At 50.0% G+C, this 15,910-nt stretch overlaps 1 protein-coding gene across 3 annotated transcripts in view; it reads right to left on the bottom strand.

The window, feature by feature from the left end:
* Window positions 1-15,139: 15,139 nt before the first annotated feature.
* Window positions 15,140-15,910, bottom strand: part of Cnpy1 (canopy FGF signaling regulator 1) — a 101,078-nt gene continuing 100,307 nt past the window's right edge. For all 3 annotated transcript variants that reach the window (XM_045160097.1, XM_045160098.1, XM_045160099.1), the window contains one exon: window positions 15,140-15,714. In XM_045160097.1, coding sequence (XP_045016032.1) covers window positions 15,671-15,714 — 44 coding nt within the window. In that variant the 3' untranslated portion in view covers window positions 15,140-15,670. The remainder of the gene's footprint in view (window positions 15,715-15,910) is intronic.

Raw genomic sequence — 15,910 nt, 5'->3', positions numbered from 1 at the left:
CAGGCTGCTCTTGGTTGGGTGATTTCTACCAGCAATGCAAACCTGACTGCAACAATGTTCTATCTGCTCTGCCCAGGCAGTCGCGCCCTTTACAGTGGTGCCCTTGAGAACCAAGAGAAGTCATTGTGGTGAACAGATGCCGCCGAGACACTGTCAGTCCTCAGCCGGCAGGTGAGCAGACAGATCAGCAGGGGCCAGGGACATGGCTCCGTGGGCCAGATTGTTGACTGCACAAGCATGAGAACCTAAGCTCCATTCCCAGCATCCACAGGGAAAGCCACGTGTGGCTCCCCAACACCTACTACCCCAGCCCTGAGGGGAACAGACAGGAGGATTGCTGGAGCTCGCTGGTCACTCAGCCTAATTGAAAAATGGCACACGCTCCACATTTAGTGACAGACTGTCTCAAGAAAAGAAGAATGGGCTGGAGAGATGGCTCAGGGGTTAAGGCACTTACTTGCAAAGCCCAAGGACACAGGCTCGATTCCCCAGGACCTCCATCAGCCAGATGCACAGGTGGTACATGTATCTGGAGTTCATTTGCTGTGGCTAAAGGCCCTGGTGTGCTCATTCTCTCTATATCTGCCTCTCTGTCTCAAATAAATAAATAAAATATGTAAAAAAAAAAAACATTTAAAGAAAGGAAAAGAAGCCGGGCATGGTGGTGCACGCCTTTAATCCCAGCACTCGGGAGGCAGAGGTAGGAGGATCACCGTGAGTTCAAAGCCATCCTGAGACTACATAGTGAATTCTAGTGAATTCCAAGTCAGCCTTGGTTAGAGTGAGACCCTATCTTGAAAAACCAATAAAAATAAATAAATAACAATAAAATAAGAGGGACAGAAGGGGAAACCTGACACCCTTGTCTGGCCTCCACATGCATCTGCACAGACGCACAGACACCACGTGCATGTGCGTGCACACTCGCTATAGATCTGAGATCTTGTGCAGCAACCCCATGCTGCCCAGGGGTCTGTGGTAGCGGGTGGGACCCTCACTCTGGCGCTACTCCTCAGTGGGTCCTTATTCAACGATATCCACCCACATTACATGTCCACAGCATCTGAGGTCATTAGAGAAAAAATACCAAACAAACAGAAGGGTCTCGGTGGAGTTCTGCGGAGGGAGCCTTAGTGACAAGGAGGGTCCTCACCTGCCTAGATGTCACCATCTTCTTCCACCTCTGGCCTTTCCTGACCCAGGGCATCAGTCACGCTGTTGGCACTAAGACATTTTCTGCAGCTTGGGTCCCTTTTGTAAATAGTCTAAAATGCATGCCATATCAAATTTACCATTGTGGCTCTTTTTCAGTGTGCAGCTTGGTGAGATTGGGCACATTTGCGATATACGACATTGTCACCACCCGTGTTCAAACTGAAACTATCGCCACCCCAGCCTGGAACCTCCATTCTACTCTATGCTTGTGACACTGGCCACCTACGGGCCTTCTGTGAGGGGGACGTGGTTGTTGCCTCTGTCTGGTTCACCTCACTAAGCGGTACACACAGGCTCTGCTGACAGATCGAGGCGACACTGCTTCTGCCCTGCTCCACGGGTGGGGAAGCAGCCCCGAGATTACCCTGGTACTTGAAGGATGCATGTGGTGCAGCCACCTGACTAGAACTTCCTTGTGACTCTAAGAGGATGCACTCCTGCCTGGATGCTCTGCCGGGAACCTGGCCCTCCACTGGAAAGAGTGTGCACTCCCATCGGGGATGCTCTGCCAGCAACCCTTGGAACATCACTGTGGCACAGCCTGGAGACTTTTCTGTCGTTACAGGTTCCTAGACAGCCATGGATAATGGAGCCCTGGAAACCATGGCTAGATAAAGGTCTCCACCTGCAGACATGGCTGGAGGGCCTGGAAGGGGCACCTGTGGGCACGGCTTAAAGAGGGACATTTGGAACGCTGTGAAGCCGCGTGACCAGGGGTGACACAGGAATAAAGCTGGAAGCAGAGAAGAAGGGGACCACTGTGGGCCGTGCAGGTGCTAGGCCAAATTTTGGGAACATGACAGCATTTGGAAGATGAGAAAGAGGTCGCCACAGCAGGTGGCTGGAAGGAAAGAGCCTGCCCCACTCCCCCCCAAAAAAACTGGAGGGTAAGTGCAGGGCACCAAGGGTGCCAAGCAGAGTGGGGCTGCAGGTCAAGCTGACTCTCACAGGGGCCCTTTGGCTGTTCTTGCCGGGCTCGGCTGTATCCTGTCCTTGGTGGAGGGAGACGCCATGTCCAGGCATCCCTTCCCATTTGCTGGGGGCACTGTAACCTGGGAATGGGCAAGGATGGCAGTCTGAGCTGTGTCATGGTATTCAAGCCCACGTAAGCAGGAGCTTCCCACCCACAGCCCAAGGCTGGTCAGGTGATGGTGATGTGGAAGTCACAGGGACAGAGCTGAAAGTCCAGGGCCCCTCCCACCCAGCCGGGCTCCCACGGACCAGACTCAGGCTTCAGAAGCTCCTGAGGGGGGCGAGCAGCCCCCAGACGCCAGCGCGGGGCCCTGGGAAGGGCCGGTGCTGAATGGCCGCGCGGCCTGCATGCATGGCTGCGTCTTCTGTGTGCCACGTTGACAGAGGAAACGCCGCTGCCCAAAGAGAAAAGGAGGCCATCTCAGGAAGTGGTTGCATCCGCTCTCCCAGGGGCGACGCTCACATGTATAATCAGGGCCTGGGGCTGGACCGTCCTCCCTGCCGAGGGCTTGGCGAAGGACAATGAGGCGCAGTGCTTCCAGTGTAGGGAAAGGCTGGAGTGTCAGCGTTGGGCTTGACCAAGAGGAAGGCTGAGGGACTAGCCTGAGCACAGAGGACAGCTGAGTTGACCACAACTCCTGCTCCACCCAGTATGTCCAGGCTCCATTCGGACACCAGCGCCAGCGTCACCTAATGCACTCACCAGCCCCAGTCTCCAAGCGCTGCTAATGGCCAGAGCTGTTTCTTCACAAATCCAGGGGTCTCCCCACCGTCTCCTGGGGCCAGCCCAGCCTTGTAGTAGGCTCTGGCAGGCTAGACAGCTTCAGGACCCGGAACGAACTTGGCTTCGTTTCTAGAATGTTTTCCCTTTGTGCTCTGGAAGTCCTGGGCTGCTGCTTGTTGATCTTTCTTCATACGGAGGGGAAGCTGAGGCAGAGACTGAGCTGCTGGCGTGCTCCCCTCCCCGGGCCTGCGTTGCCATGGCGGGCTTCTGGCATCTGGTGGCTCGCAGGAAACCCGGCTGTGGGACTCCTTGCGGAGGCCGGGACGGGTGAGGTGGAAGACACGGAGAGATTGTCCTGAACGACTTCTCCACGCAGACAGAAAGGAGGTGGTGGAGACATGCCATGAAAGGCTACAAGAGTAATGGAGGGATGCAACAGGACTGGGTGTGACCGCCACTGGAGAACGGAAGGGGTGATGTGGAGGCAGACGGGTGGGCAGGACACCCAGAGCCTAGGCAAGAACACCAGCCAGCCAAAAGCTTGAGGAAGGGCACAGTCGTTACACAGGAGAGTGCTCTGATGTCTCAGAGAAGCAGCCCTTGGTTCTCCTGCTCCACAACGAGGGGATTGCGAGCCCACCAGGCTCCTCTCCCCGTCTATGGTGCCTTCAGTCTGTGTTGCCCTCACTGCTGGCACCCAGCTCTGCCCTCCACTGCTCTCATGCCTCCTTCCAGCTCCAAGTTTCTTCTCTCAATACCCAGGTTTCTCTGGGGACAGAAGAGACTTAGCTTGAGGACCACTTCCCTGAAATCTCTTAGGCAACATTAGATCCAAAGATCCAGTGGTCACATCCCCTTTGGCCATGTCACCCACGGTTCACCTGCTTGTCAATTCGTTGTACCCATCCTGCCTTTCTGGCCCAGCTCACTGCCAGCAGCCTCATTATTTAGTTCCCACCCCCAAAGAAGCAATAGGGATCGCATGTTGGAACCTTGCTTAAGTCCCTGTAATTGGACAGGCTTGTTACGTGGGTTGGAGTTTACATTATCAGTTCTTTTTCTGCTCCCTATAAGCCTTTCTAGGACCTGAGATTTCATCAACAGGCTTGGTCAGAGCAGCAGTGTAGTCAGTTAATCCTGCTGGGATGTTGGAGGTAGCGTCTTCAGACTCGTGTCTGTTTAAAATGGAGAGCTTAGCTGGGAGTGGTGGCGCCCGCCTTTAATCCTAGCACTCGGGAGGTTGAGGTAGGAGGGTGGACTTGAGTTCGAGACCACCCTGAGATTACAGAGTGGAATCCACACCAGCCTGGGCTAGAGCAAAACCTTAGTTCGAAAAACCAAAAAGACAAAAAATCCAAAAATCAAGAACTAGGTGGGTAGTGGTCTGAGCAACACCAGCTGGGCAGGGTAGAAGCAGCTTTGCTTGCGGTGTGGCCTTGGGGGGCACATTGACCTCTCACTGCTTCAGTTCGTGCCAGGATGATGATAGCTTCTTACGCTTCAGAGAGACTTCTTACCCTGGGTTCTGAGAACGCAGGAGGGAAAACGTTCTCCAGCTCTTGGCTACTCCAGCTCCAGTGGAAATGGAAACCTTCTCACATCAAGTAGACCACAGGCCCGGGAAGGGCTCATAGGACCTGTGACGCTGTGGCCAGTTTACGCACAGACTTCTCAGGTCCCGCTGCAGTGGGCACGGATGGCCTCTTTGTTCACTACAGCTTAGAAATTTACCAACTGCCTTTTCTGAAGGATGTTAGCAGAGACACATCACAATAATGTATGGAGATCTGTACCCAACTTCTCTCCTTATAGTCCTGCCTGATTTGTTTGTATTTTGCATGCACAGGTGTGTGTGATTGTTTGTGGTTTGTATATGTGTGTAGGCCAGAGGTCAATATCGGTTGTCTTCCTCAATCTTTCTTCACTTTAGTGTTTTTTGTTTGTTTGTTTTTCGAGGTAGGGTCTCACTCTAGCTCAGGCTGACCTGGAATTCACTCTGTAGTCTCAAAGTGGCCTTGGACTCATGATGATCCTCCAACCTCTGCTTCCCCAGTGCTGGGATTAAAGGCGTGCACCACCACACCCGGCTCTTCACGTTAGTTTTTGAGGTAGGGTTGCTCACTGAACCTGGAGCTCACCAATTCAGCTAAACTAGTTAGGCAGTGAGCCCCAGAGATGTCCTGTCTTTTCCCCACTCACCAGGACTATGGGTACACACTACCATTCCCAGTTGGTTGTTTTCTTAATATCTCACTTATTTATTTGGGAGAGAGAGGAGACAGAGTGTGTGTGCCGGGCCTGCATTACAAACAAACCCCAGGTGCGTAGCTGTTTTGTGTGGATTACATGGGCGCTGGGGGAAAGCCTTCACCTGCTGAGCTATTGCTCCACTATCCATGCCCGGCTTTCTAACTTGGGCTCTAGGAGTCCAAACTCAGGTCCTCATGCTTGTGTCAAGCACTTTACCCACTGAGCCCTCTCCCCAGCCCCCTCCCTGTTTTATTTTATGCATCTAAACACACTCATCCATGCTGAAGAGATGGCTTAGCAGTTAAGGCGCTTGCCTGCAAAGCTTGAGGATCCATGTTCAACTCTCCAGGCCTCACGTAAGCCAGGCACACAAAGGTGAGGCAAGTGCAAGGTCGCACATGCCCACTAGGGGGTGCAAGCATCTGGAATGCGATTTCAGTGGCTGAGGCCCTGGTGCGTCAATTCTCTCTTTTTTTCTCATTCTCTTTCTCACTAAAATAAAAAATAAATGCACCCATCCAAGAAGGTCTTCTCCAGTCTGCCAACAGGATCTTTAGTACTCAAGGTTAAGAAGCTTGGATTTAAGGGATACTGAAAAGGGAAAAGATTTGCCAAAGGGCCCATAGGTTCTCAACGGCAGAAAAAAAAAAGGAGAAAGGCAAGTTCGAAGAAGAGTGGCACTATTTCCATGCTAAACAAGCAATGAGACTCTGGGGAGAGTTAAAACCCAACCTGTGTGCAGCGGTTGGTCCATATGAGGTCGCCCTCTGACTGTCTGGCTTCCAGCTTCCTTGCCAGCATGGTGGGCAGATGTCAGTTTTTGTCTGCTCACTATCACCTGGCCACATTGGACCCCAGTGGCCTTGGTCCTGCCCCCTACCCCAGCATATGCACCAGTCACGGAAGGCTACAAGTGGCATTGCCTTGGGTCTGTCTGGCCTTCCTGTCTCTAGTTGGCATACAGGTTCATGTCACCATCTTTAAGAGAGATGTCACCTGTGGACAAGCCATGTATGACGTGCCTTAAAGAGCATCAGCCACACTGCCAATGTTAAGGAAGCACCCCAGAGCCAATGTCACCAGGCTCCTGATACAGGGACATGGGAACACCAGGCCACTGCTGTGCCGACAGAGAGGGGAGGAAGCCCTGGCCTGGGGCCTCTTCCCTAGAAACAAAGCCAGCCTCTGACCTCAGCTGCTGCTCTGGCCCCAGCCCCAGGCTCAGCACTGACGCGCTGGAGAGTTTAGAAGCATTTCCATAATGTTGTCATGGGGATGAACTAAGACGATGCTGTAAAGGGATCTGTGAGTGTAAAGGACTGTGCCAACAGCCATCACCATTGCTGTGACGCTGGAATTCTGAGAGTCTGTCGAATCTGACTCGCCAGTGGTCAGGGCTGGGGTAGCCAGCCTCCCTCATCTGATGTGCTGAGAACAGAGCCATTTCCCAAACATAGAAGGTCAGCTCTGGCTCCTCACTTAGGGGTGCCAGGCCCCTCTGGGAACTCTGATAACCCAAGTCTCCTAAAATAGAACAGCAAAAAATCCTGGGCAGGACCTCCAGGCCCTCACCTGCCATACTCCGGCCCTCCAGGCAGTATCTCCACCTCTACGATGTCATCATAGGGGGTTTCTGGAAGCTTCTGAAGATATGGATACAATCTCTTCACTGTTCTCAAGAATAAAATTTGAGAGTTGGAGAAATGGTTTAGCAGTTAAGGCGCTTGCCTGCGAAGCCTAAGGACCCATGTTTGATTCTCCAGTAACCAGGTAAAGCCAGATGCACAAGGTAGCTGTAATGGTTTGATTCAGGTGTCCCCCATAAATTTAGGTAATCTGAATGTTAGGTTCCCAGCTGATGGAGAATTGGGGATTAACGCCTCCTGGAAGTAGTATTGGGGGCAGGCTTATGGGTATTATAGCCAGTTTCCCTATGCCAGTGTTTGGCATACTCTCCTGTTGCTATGGTCCACCTTATGTTGGCCAGGGAGTGATGTCCACCCTCTGCTCAAGCCATCATTTTCCCCTGCCATCATGGAGCTTCCCCCTCAAGTCTGTAAACCAAAATAAACCTATTTTTCCCATAAGCTGCTCTTGGTCAGGTGATTTCTGCCAGCAATGTGAACCTGACTGCAACAGTGGCACATGCATCTGGAGTTCATTTGCAGTGGCTAGAGGGCCTGGTGTGCCAATTCTCTCCCTCCTTCTCTCTCTCTCTCTCTCTCTCTCTCTCTCTCTCACATACACACAAACACATACACACTCTCTCTTGCATAAAAAAGGCAGTCTGTTGGGCTTGCCTCAAAAAAAAAAACCCGACCTGTAAGGTCACATAAATTATTTCCATGTTTTTTAAATATTTTTTAAAAATTTTTTATTTATTTATTTGAGAGCAACAGACAGAAAGAAAGACAGATAGAGGGAGAGAGAGAATGGGCATGCCAGGGCTTCCAGCCTCTGCAAACGAACTCCAGACGCGTGCGCCCCCCTTGTGCATCTGGCTAACGTGGGACCTGGGGAACTGAGCCTCGAACCGGGGTCCTTAGGCTTCACAGGCAAGCGCTTAACCGCTAAGCCATCTCTCCAGCCCAAATTATTTCCAATTTTTATTCTTATTTTAATTTATTTATTTACTTATTTGAAAGAAAGAGGCAACCAAATCCTAGACATGTGTGCCCCTTTGTGCATGTGTGTGACCTTGCACACAAGTCACTGTGCATCTGGCTCACATGGGACCTGGAAAGTTGAACATGACTCCTTAGGCTTCACAGGCAAGCACCTTAACTGCTAAGCCATCTCTCCAGCCCAGATCAGCTTTTTCAAAAAAATGTTTTTTATTTGCAAGGAGAGAGAAGAGAGAGAGAGAGAGAATAGGCACACCAGAGCCTCTAGAAACTGCAAAAATATTCCAGATGCATGCACCACTTTGTGCATTTGGCCACACGTGGGTACTAGGGAATTGAACTTGGGCTAACTGGCATTGCAAGCAAGTGCCTTTAACCACTGAACCATCTCCCTAGCCCTGATTTTTTAAATCTGCATTCCTTCTCACTTATAAGAAAAAAATAGTAAAAAAAATTTTTTTTTCATTTTGTTTGGTCTGGTTTTGTGTTCCTATTTTTTGGTTTTTTTAAATATTTAATTAATTAATGTATTTGGAGGAGACAGATAGACAGAGAGAGAATGGGAGCACCAGGGCCTCCACTAGGAAGGAGCACTCTGTGCATCCGGCTTTACATGGGTCCTGGGGAATGAAGCCAGGCTGTCCGCCAGGCTTTGCGAGCACATTTATCTGCTGAGCTACTGCTGCAGCCCTCTTATATTTTGCAGTTTTTGAGGCTCACTATGTAGCTCAGGCTCCTGCCTCTGCTTCCCCACTCCCGGCGCTTAGTGTCGTTTTAAAGAACAAGGTCAAGCTAACAAGGCAGCCAGCCCTCTTCCTCTGTAGCTTTCGTCCATGGAGACAGTCAGGAGTGGCCCAAGGCCACCTGCTCCGCCCAGCCTGGGGTCGGTCCTGGTCTGAGAACACTGATGACCCCACAACCTGGTCCCTGCAGGCCCTGAATGGGCTGGCCAGATGCACAAGAGGGCTATGGTGGTTTCAGGTGTCCTCCATAAACTCAGGTGTTCTGAATGCTAGATTCCTAGCTGATGGAGATTTGGGAATTAATGCCTCCTGAAGGCAATGTGTTGTTGGGGAATGGGCTTATGTGTGCTATAGCCAGGGCCTCTTGAGAACGTCCACGCAAGACACCCTCAGCCTGGGACGGAAGCCATTTGGTGATGGTGACCAGGGTTTTCTGAGAGGGCATGAGAGGCTTCCTGACAAAGAGCCCCCCATGCCAGGCCTCAAAGGGGACAGAATGACCACAGGTCACTGGCTACAGGCCTGAGCCAGGCACAGCCATCGAGCTGTCGAGGGTCCCGTCTTCCCTTAAGCACCTTCCTCTGTTCTGCTCGGCAAGAGTCTAAGTCAGAGAGGAAAGGACTGGCTTCTCTGACAGCCACAGACAGGAGCCCATCCTCTTACCAGCAGGGCACACGCTTGGCCTGGAGTTTAAACAGTGCTCACAGGCACTCGGGGTGCTGCCTAGGACAGTCAGCTCCACCACGCCCCTGCGACTCCCTGGGGAAGCCTGGGACCTGACACTGAATCCTTCTGCAGAGACCTTTCCAACTCGGGACTGGGGGAGCCTGCCAGAGCCGAGGGACGTCCACCTTGATTCCTCACCCAGCATGGAGCCCAGCCGAGAGATGTGTGAACAAGGCATCGAGGGATACAGGAGGGGTGGGGTGTCCCTCCTCCTGCTGCTGCAACTGCTGGTTTTTCTGGTCGGAGCCCCTCCTTGTCAGAAGCCCAGATGCCACCATCTTCTCACCCCGCAGCGCTGAGCCTGGCTGTCCACTTCTGGTGAGGGTCCAGGGCCCTCTGCAGACACCAGTGTCCCTTCCATCCCTCCTTGTTGCTGACAGCCAGACCTCCTCCCGCCCCTTCTCTCCCCCACACTGGCTGTGGGTCTGGATCAAGTCCAGCTCAGGGGAACTCCCTTGGCCTCTCCCCTTCCCTGCCCATCCACGCCCACCAAGGCAAGCCTGGTACACCCCAGCCAGCCAGGAGACTCCCGTGCCATAGAGAACTCTGCTCTCCGACTTGGCATGAGAACATGTGCCCTGTGAACACAGAGCTGTGGGGACAAAAGGTTCGTGTGTACATCAGAGCAGGGTGCCATTCCAATTCTTGGGTGGCTACCTTAGGTCAGTGTGGGGAAGAAGAGACAAAAAGGGGAGGACTTAGTTATTTTAAAACAATCAGTTGTCACCCAGCACTGTAGGCAAGGTCCCAACAAGAGCACATAGAGACTGTCATCAGCTACCCTCCACCTTTGGGTGGTGCCCTCCACCCACCCATCCATCTGCGCCAATACAGGATGGGTGACATTCAGGGAGCCTTTCTCCAGTTGGAGCATAGTGATTATTCCAATATTCTAATGAAGATCGGATTTACAGACCAGCCTACAGAGGGTTCAGAGCTGCAGGGTGTGTGGGGAGGGACTTTAAGGTACAAATCAACGTGAAAGAAAATGAGAAGTACCCATGCAGCTCATTACCCCTCCCTCAGATAAGACTGCGAGCCTATCCTGTTTGTTCCCCCAGGGACCCTTATTGGCCAGCATGGACAGCCCCTGCTCAAGGGCACATGTGCTCCAAGGGGGTGACGACTGGTGAGGGAATCCAGATGGCCGAGGCAGTAAAGGAACTGCTCCTGGCCTCCGTCCCTGCAGGCCGCAGGCTTGGCCAGCCGCGGGCTGAGCTCTGTTGTGCCATGGGTCGGGAGGCCCGTGATGGAGCTCCGGCATCCTGTCCTGGGCCACACGCCAGCTGACGGGGACTTGATGATGCCGGTCTGAAGGAGGTGTTCTTGTCCGGGAGAAGGCACCAGGAACTCGACAGGAAGAACTGCGGAAGGAGCAGAGGCTTGCCAGGGTGCCAGATCCACTCACGAGATGGAGGAGCAGTTCTAGAGACACGATGCCCCACTGTGCGCCTACTGGACCCTGGTCTTGCCCCTGAGTTGCTCTACGTCACTTTGCTTAGGGTGCCAGTGTGGGTGCCAGCGGCCAGGCCCTCAGCCCTCTCACGCAGCCGGGTGCTGTGCATTGGCAAGAGGATCTCGTGATTGCCCTGGTGGGTGCCCACCAGACACTTGAGCTTCCCAGTGGGCAGACAGAGAAGCATCCATCCCTTGCGGCCTGGGATCAAGTGGCGCTTCCCAGGCCCGGGCCCAGCACCTACCAGTGGAGTTCTGCCACTAATGAGATACTTTGCCCACCGTTCGAGGGTGTCACTTTCAAAAAAGCAAGCACACACACGCAACCCTTTAATCTTAGGGCATTAATATTTCATCAGCACTTTGATTGCCTGTAAAGGCAGTTCAAGGTTGTTTTTACCTGAAGGTCCAATAATTTGGTAACATTGTGGAACCCATGCTTGCATTAGGCTTCCTGCTATCTTAATTCCACACTGTTTAACAGGGCCTATTTGTAGGAGTCCTTTTTTTTTTTTGGCACCGCGCTTTCTTGCATGATCAAGAGGGCAGGGAGGTGCCTCCTCAGAATGGCAAAGCCATCAGATGACTTTCATCAGACAGTTGGAATCCCCTGACTGAAATCACCTGAGATTACATCACCCTTTATCAGCTGGCTCAAGACAATAGGCTGAGGAGATCCCCACCTGTTCAGAGAGCTGTGGGCAGGCAGATCTTCGCAGGAAATGTCAGGACTACATCCTGACACTCGGGTGGCAACCCTGCTCTCCACAGAGTTTGAAGTGGGTGTGAATATCTTACTACCGGAGTCCCAGCTGAGCTGCACTAGCTGACGCTGGACAGTCAGTGCTGCCGTGTGAAGCTTTCCTTCCTTCGGTATCAAGGACCAACGCTTGTCAGCAAAGGTGTGCACCTGACTCCATGGTGACCCAACCAAGCCTCCCCATCCTGCGGTTCGAGGGAACAAGAATGGCTACTTAATTCCTGGCCTTATTGTTCAGGTCCTTGCTTTGTGCTGTTATGTTTGGGGGACACCACCTAACTTGACAGGATTTTTAAAATCAGTATTCCATACTCATGCGATAAGATCCTAATGTATTTCCACTGAACCCAGGCATTTTTGCTTTCCAGAATCTTCTTCATAGATTAACTATGTTTTGCAATTATCTTCCTGCTGTGGGATACAGTGTTTTCTGTTATTATTTAAAATATTTTCCCTCTTTCATAAAAATCTTGAGATAATTCCTTATGATAACAAGAATAATATGTTTTCTGTAAGGAATTAAGGAAATTTCCAGGCATGATTTCTCCACAATCTCCCCTCTTCCTGACCCCACTGGCCTTGGGGAAAATAATGCTCAAGCTAGTGCCTTGTGTCCTGATTTTCTTTATCTGTGTATGCACATATCTGTGTATCTAGATCTCTTTGAGCCTCTGCATGCATGCATGTATCCACCGTCCAGCTACTTCTGGACTTCTGCTGGTGACAAAGAGGCAACGTGAGGCACATCAGTGAAATCACCTTCCTGGGGGCACACAGTGAGGGTGCATGACAGTTTGCCCTTGCTCCCCACGTGCTGGGAGCAGGGCAGCGAGCAAAACTCCAGGGGGAGCAATATGCGTACTAGGTCTTTTCCCAGGTGATCTGAGGACAATGAATTTCTATGATTACCATATTTCAATTTCATTTATTACATTTAATCTTTTTATCAACTTCATTCCTTGCCCTAAATGCAAATAAACTGAAGAACTTGAACTTATAAAGGAGAACTATGCGGAGTCACAGTAAAAGCACATTAGGATCCAGCAGATTTATTTCATTGTGATAATTTAACATCATTGCTCATTGTGTCTTGGTACCAAACCACACCACATGCTACCAAATGGCCTTCAACCCATGACATCTAGGGTTAACTCACGAATCTACAAGACCACAAAGACCACCCCAAAGAATGGCTGTTTCTCATCTCCAAGACTATCAGATTGAAAGACTGATTCACAGCTTAAAGCTTTTTATTTAGATGAAGCTATTACATATATGATAGACATGCGCATAAGCTGGGAAGTGGAGGCCAAGGACCACCTTGGGCGTGTCTTAGGAAGCAAAGCCTCTCTCGGTGTTGTTCTCCACTCACTCCCCAGGGAGGTGGGTCCAGTGGCCTTGGCCTGTCTTTAGCAAACAGAAGCTCACAAAACCAAGGTAACAAAGGCAGGCGGCTTGCCTCAGCCACTCTGGTTTTGGGGTTCTGGAAATAGGGGCCCATGCAAGCCTTCCATGGAGACCCAAACAAACCATCTCATGAACCAAACCCCAACCATGTGTCTCCCCATCATGATTTTAATACTCTGCCAATCTTCTCAGGAATTTTATAATTTTTTTAATTTAATTTTTTTTTTGTTCATTTTTATTTATTTGACAGACAGAGAGAGAGAGAATGGGCATGCCAGGACTTCCAGCCACTGCAAACCAACTCCAGATGCATGCGCCCCTTGTGCATCTGGCTAACGTGGGTCCTGGAGAATTGAGCCTCGAACCAGGGCCCTTAGGCTTCACAGGCAAGCACTTAACCGCTAAGCCATCTCTCCAGCCCCGAATTTTATATTTTTAACCTTGAATTAGGTTAGTTTTCATCAAGTCTAAGACTTTCTCACACATCCTGGGTATTGCTTAATTTTCTCTTGCTTTTTTTAAATTTTTATTTTTGGATCCCATCCCACCACTAACTTTTAATCTTTAGTTTAGGTCTGGGTAGAAACTGTCATTTCAAAGGCAGACAGTGTCCAGAAGCAATGGCAGTGAGCTGAGCACGGCTTCTTCATCTGACTACTGCTCCCCAGCAGGCAGAGCACCCACGTCACCTAAAGGAAGCCCAGGACTGCTGTGCACGGAAACCTAGCGCTCTGGGTGTTCTTGGTCAAACCAAGTTCAAATCACTCAGTAAGCTGTAAATACTCACTGCACACTCAATAAGTTTGATCTGGAAAAAAATATGTGAGTCAAAAATATTGTAAGATCATCAAAGACCCCTTCTTATGCTGAGAAATCTAAGAAAAGCAGGAAAGGCAAATTTGGCAAATCTAGACTGCTCGCTGGGCGAGTCCAGGTGCCTGGTTCTGTCTGTCCCCCAAAACCTCAGTCTTTGTGAAAAGAGCAGAGCCAGGAGCCATCTTGTAGCTCTTCACTTCTAAGACCAGCGCATATATTATCTACGAGTGTGTAAAAACAAGGGCAGCAACACACCTGCGCTTACAGCTGTCACCCAGTGACAGACGCGTGCTCAGTGCCTCAGTCTCCACCTCGTTCCCACAAAGGTCACTTGACTTTGTGTTGTGGCATGGTACATTTACCAAGGAAGCCCATTAAGAAAATGCTTAAGGCTTCCTACCTCAAATGCCAAATAATTGTACCAAGATGAATTTCTTTTCTTTTTCTGAGATAGTGTCCCTCACTATAGCTCAGGCTGGGGGGCTATGTCTAAAATAACATTTTTGCATCCCTAAAGGAAAGTAGGACTACCCAGCCCTGCAGTGCTTGCTGTTCCCTTGTCTGCCAGTCACAGCACAGGCCCTTGGGTTCACTGAGGATCTGTAACACAGTCAGCTACAGGCACAGCCCCCAAAAGCACACACTCTCTGAGATTCTCAGATCAGTAAGTGATATTAGTTTGAGAACCTGATGTAGTAAGACCAATGGTGGGGAGAATATAGAAACCCCTTCCCTAAGTTCTGATAAATTTCTAAGAATGTCAGGATTTTTCTCGCTGGGGAGCAAGCTGGTGGCATGAGCAGGTTTCTTTCTAGGCAGTTATATGACAAAGGGGCAGTGTAACCGTGTCACGTCACCTGATCGGCTCTCACTGACAACACAAGGATTCCTGTGTTAAAATAGGTGTGGCTGCAGCCTAAGATGTGGGACAGCTGAAGGTTCCACGGAATGGAATCAAACAGAGATGACAACATCTCCATCAGCAATCACTCCCATGGTGTATGTCATATTAAATGTGGCCAATAAGAAAGTTCCTTCCATATCTAGCTCCCTTCCTACCTCCAAAAATATCTTGTAGAAGAATAATGGATTATTCAATAGTAAAATCTACATATTAACTATTAGCTGGGTAATAATATTAGGGGGGAAAAAGCAGAATCCCAGCAAAACACAATGTGCTTACTGCCATGTTATCATTTAAAACATACTGTGACCATCACCTCACCTTCTGACCATCTGAACCCAGATACATGCTTAAGAGAGGCCACATGCACTTGATCATGGACTTATTTGCTGACAACTTTTTTATTCTCAGAAGGCAGAAGAGAAACAAAAGACAGCTTTTATCCAAGGCTGAGTTCTTATCAACCAATAACGAATCATCTAAACTCAGATGCATGCCTAAAAGAGGCCAGTAAAATTACTGTTTACTGTTACAAGTACTCATCATATTTTATCCATTCTACTAAATACTAAAAATGACATTCTAACACTTAAAGAGTTTCTAGAAATTTAAATTCCATTCTTGATTTTTTTTTTAAAGGAAGGTTCATTTTGCCCATACCATATAGAACCTTTCAAAAGGCCCAATGAGGAACTAGTTGCAATAGAATGCCTTAAATTTGTGGCCAGTGGAGTATTTGAGAAGTCAAACCGCGTTCTTACCAACAGCACACTGTCCTTGCATATGTCAGACATACTTGCTATGAAACCTATCGGCTCCGCTATTAAATCCCTACTGACTTTATGACACGGCGTCACTTCTTTCCCACTCAGGGCTCGATGCAACTCTGCTGCTATCCAAACACGGAAAGGAAAGTTTCACTTTATAAACTCCACTTCACCTATAGGAAGAGTTCGGGTTTGTCGCGATGCCAGACAACAGATTTTCAAGCTAATACCACGCACGAGACAAGCACAGAGTAAATAAGACAGATTTCCTTATCGTGGCCGGCAGACGTGGGCCCACAGCCCCGCATCACTCCTCGGGTTCTGTGTGATTAGCAGGAGTTCCACATAGATCTGGGGGGGGGAAGAAAGTAGACCATATCAGTACCAACTTAAACACTAGGCCACCAAGTAATTTTCATCCCACAAAAGCATATGCCTGGCTTGGAATTTTTATTACGGAAAATTTCAAATACACATAAAAGTAGAAAGAACTGCAAACCATGTATCGTACGCCCCTGGACACTACGCCCAGACCCACTGGTCCACC

The sequence above is a fragment of the Jaculus jaculus genome, chromosome 10, assembly GCF_020740685.1.
Source record: "Jaculus jaculus isolate mJacJac1 chromosome 10, mJacJac1.mat.Y.cur, whole genome shotgun sequence".
In the NCBI taxonomy this organism is placed as follows: domain Eukaryota; kingdom Metazoa; phylum Chordata; class Mammalia; order Rodentia; family Dipodidae; genus Jaculus; species Jaculus jaculus.
The sequence above is the reverse complement of the archived record's forward strand: the minus strand, read 5'-3'. Positions and strand labels throughout refer to the sequence as shown.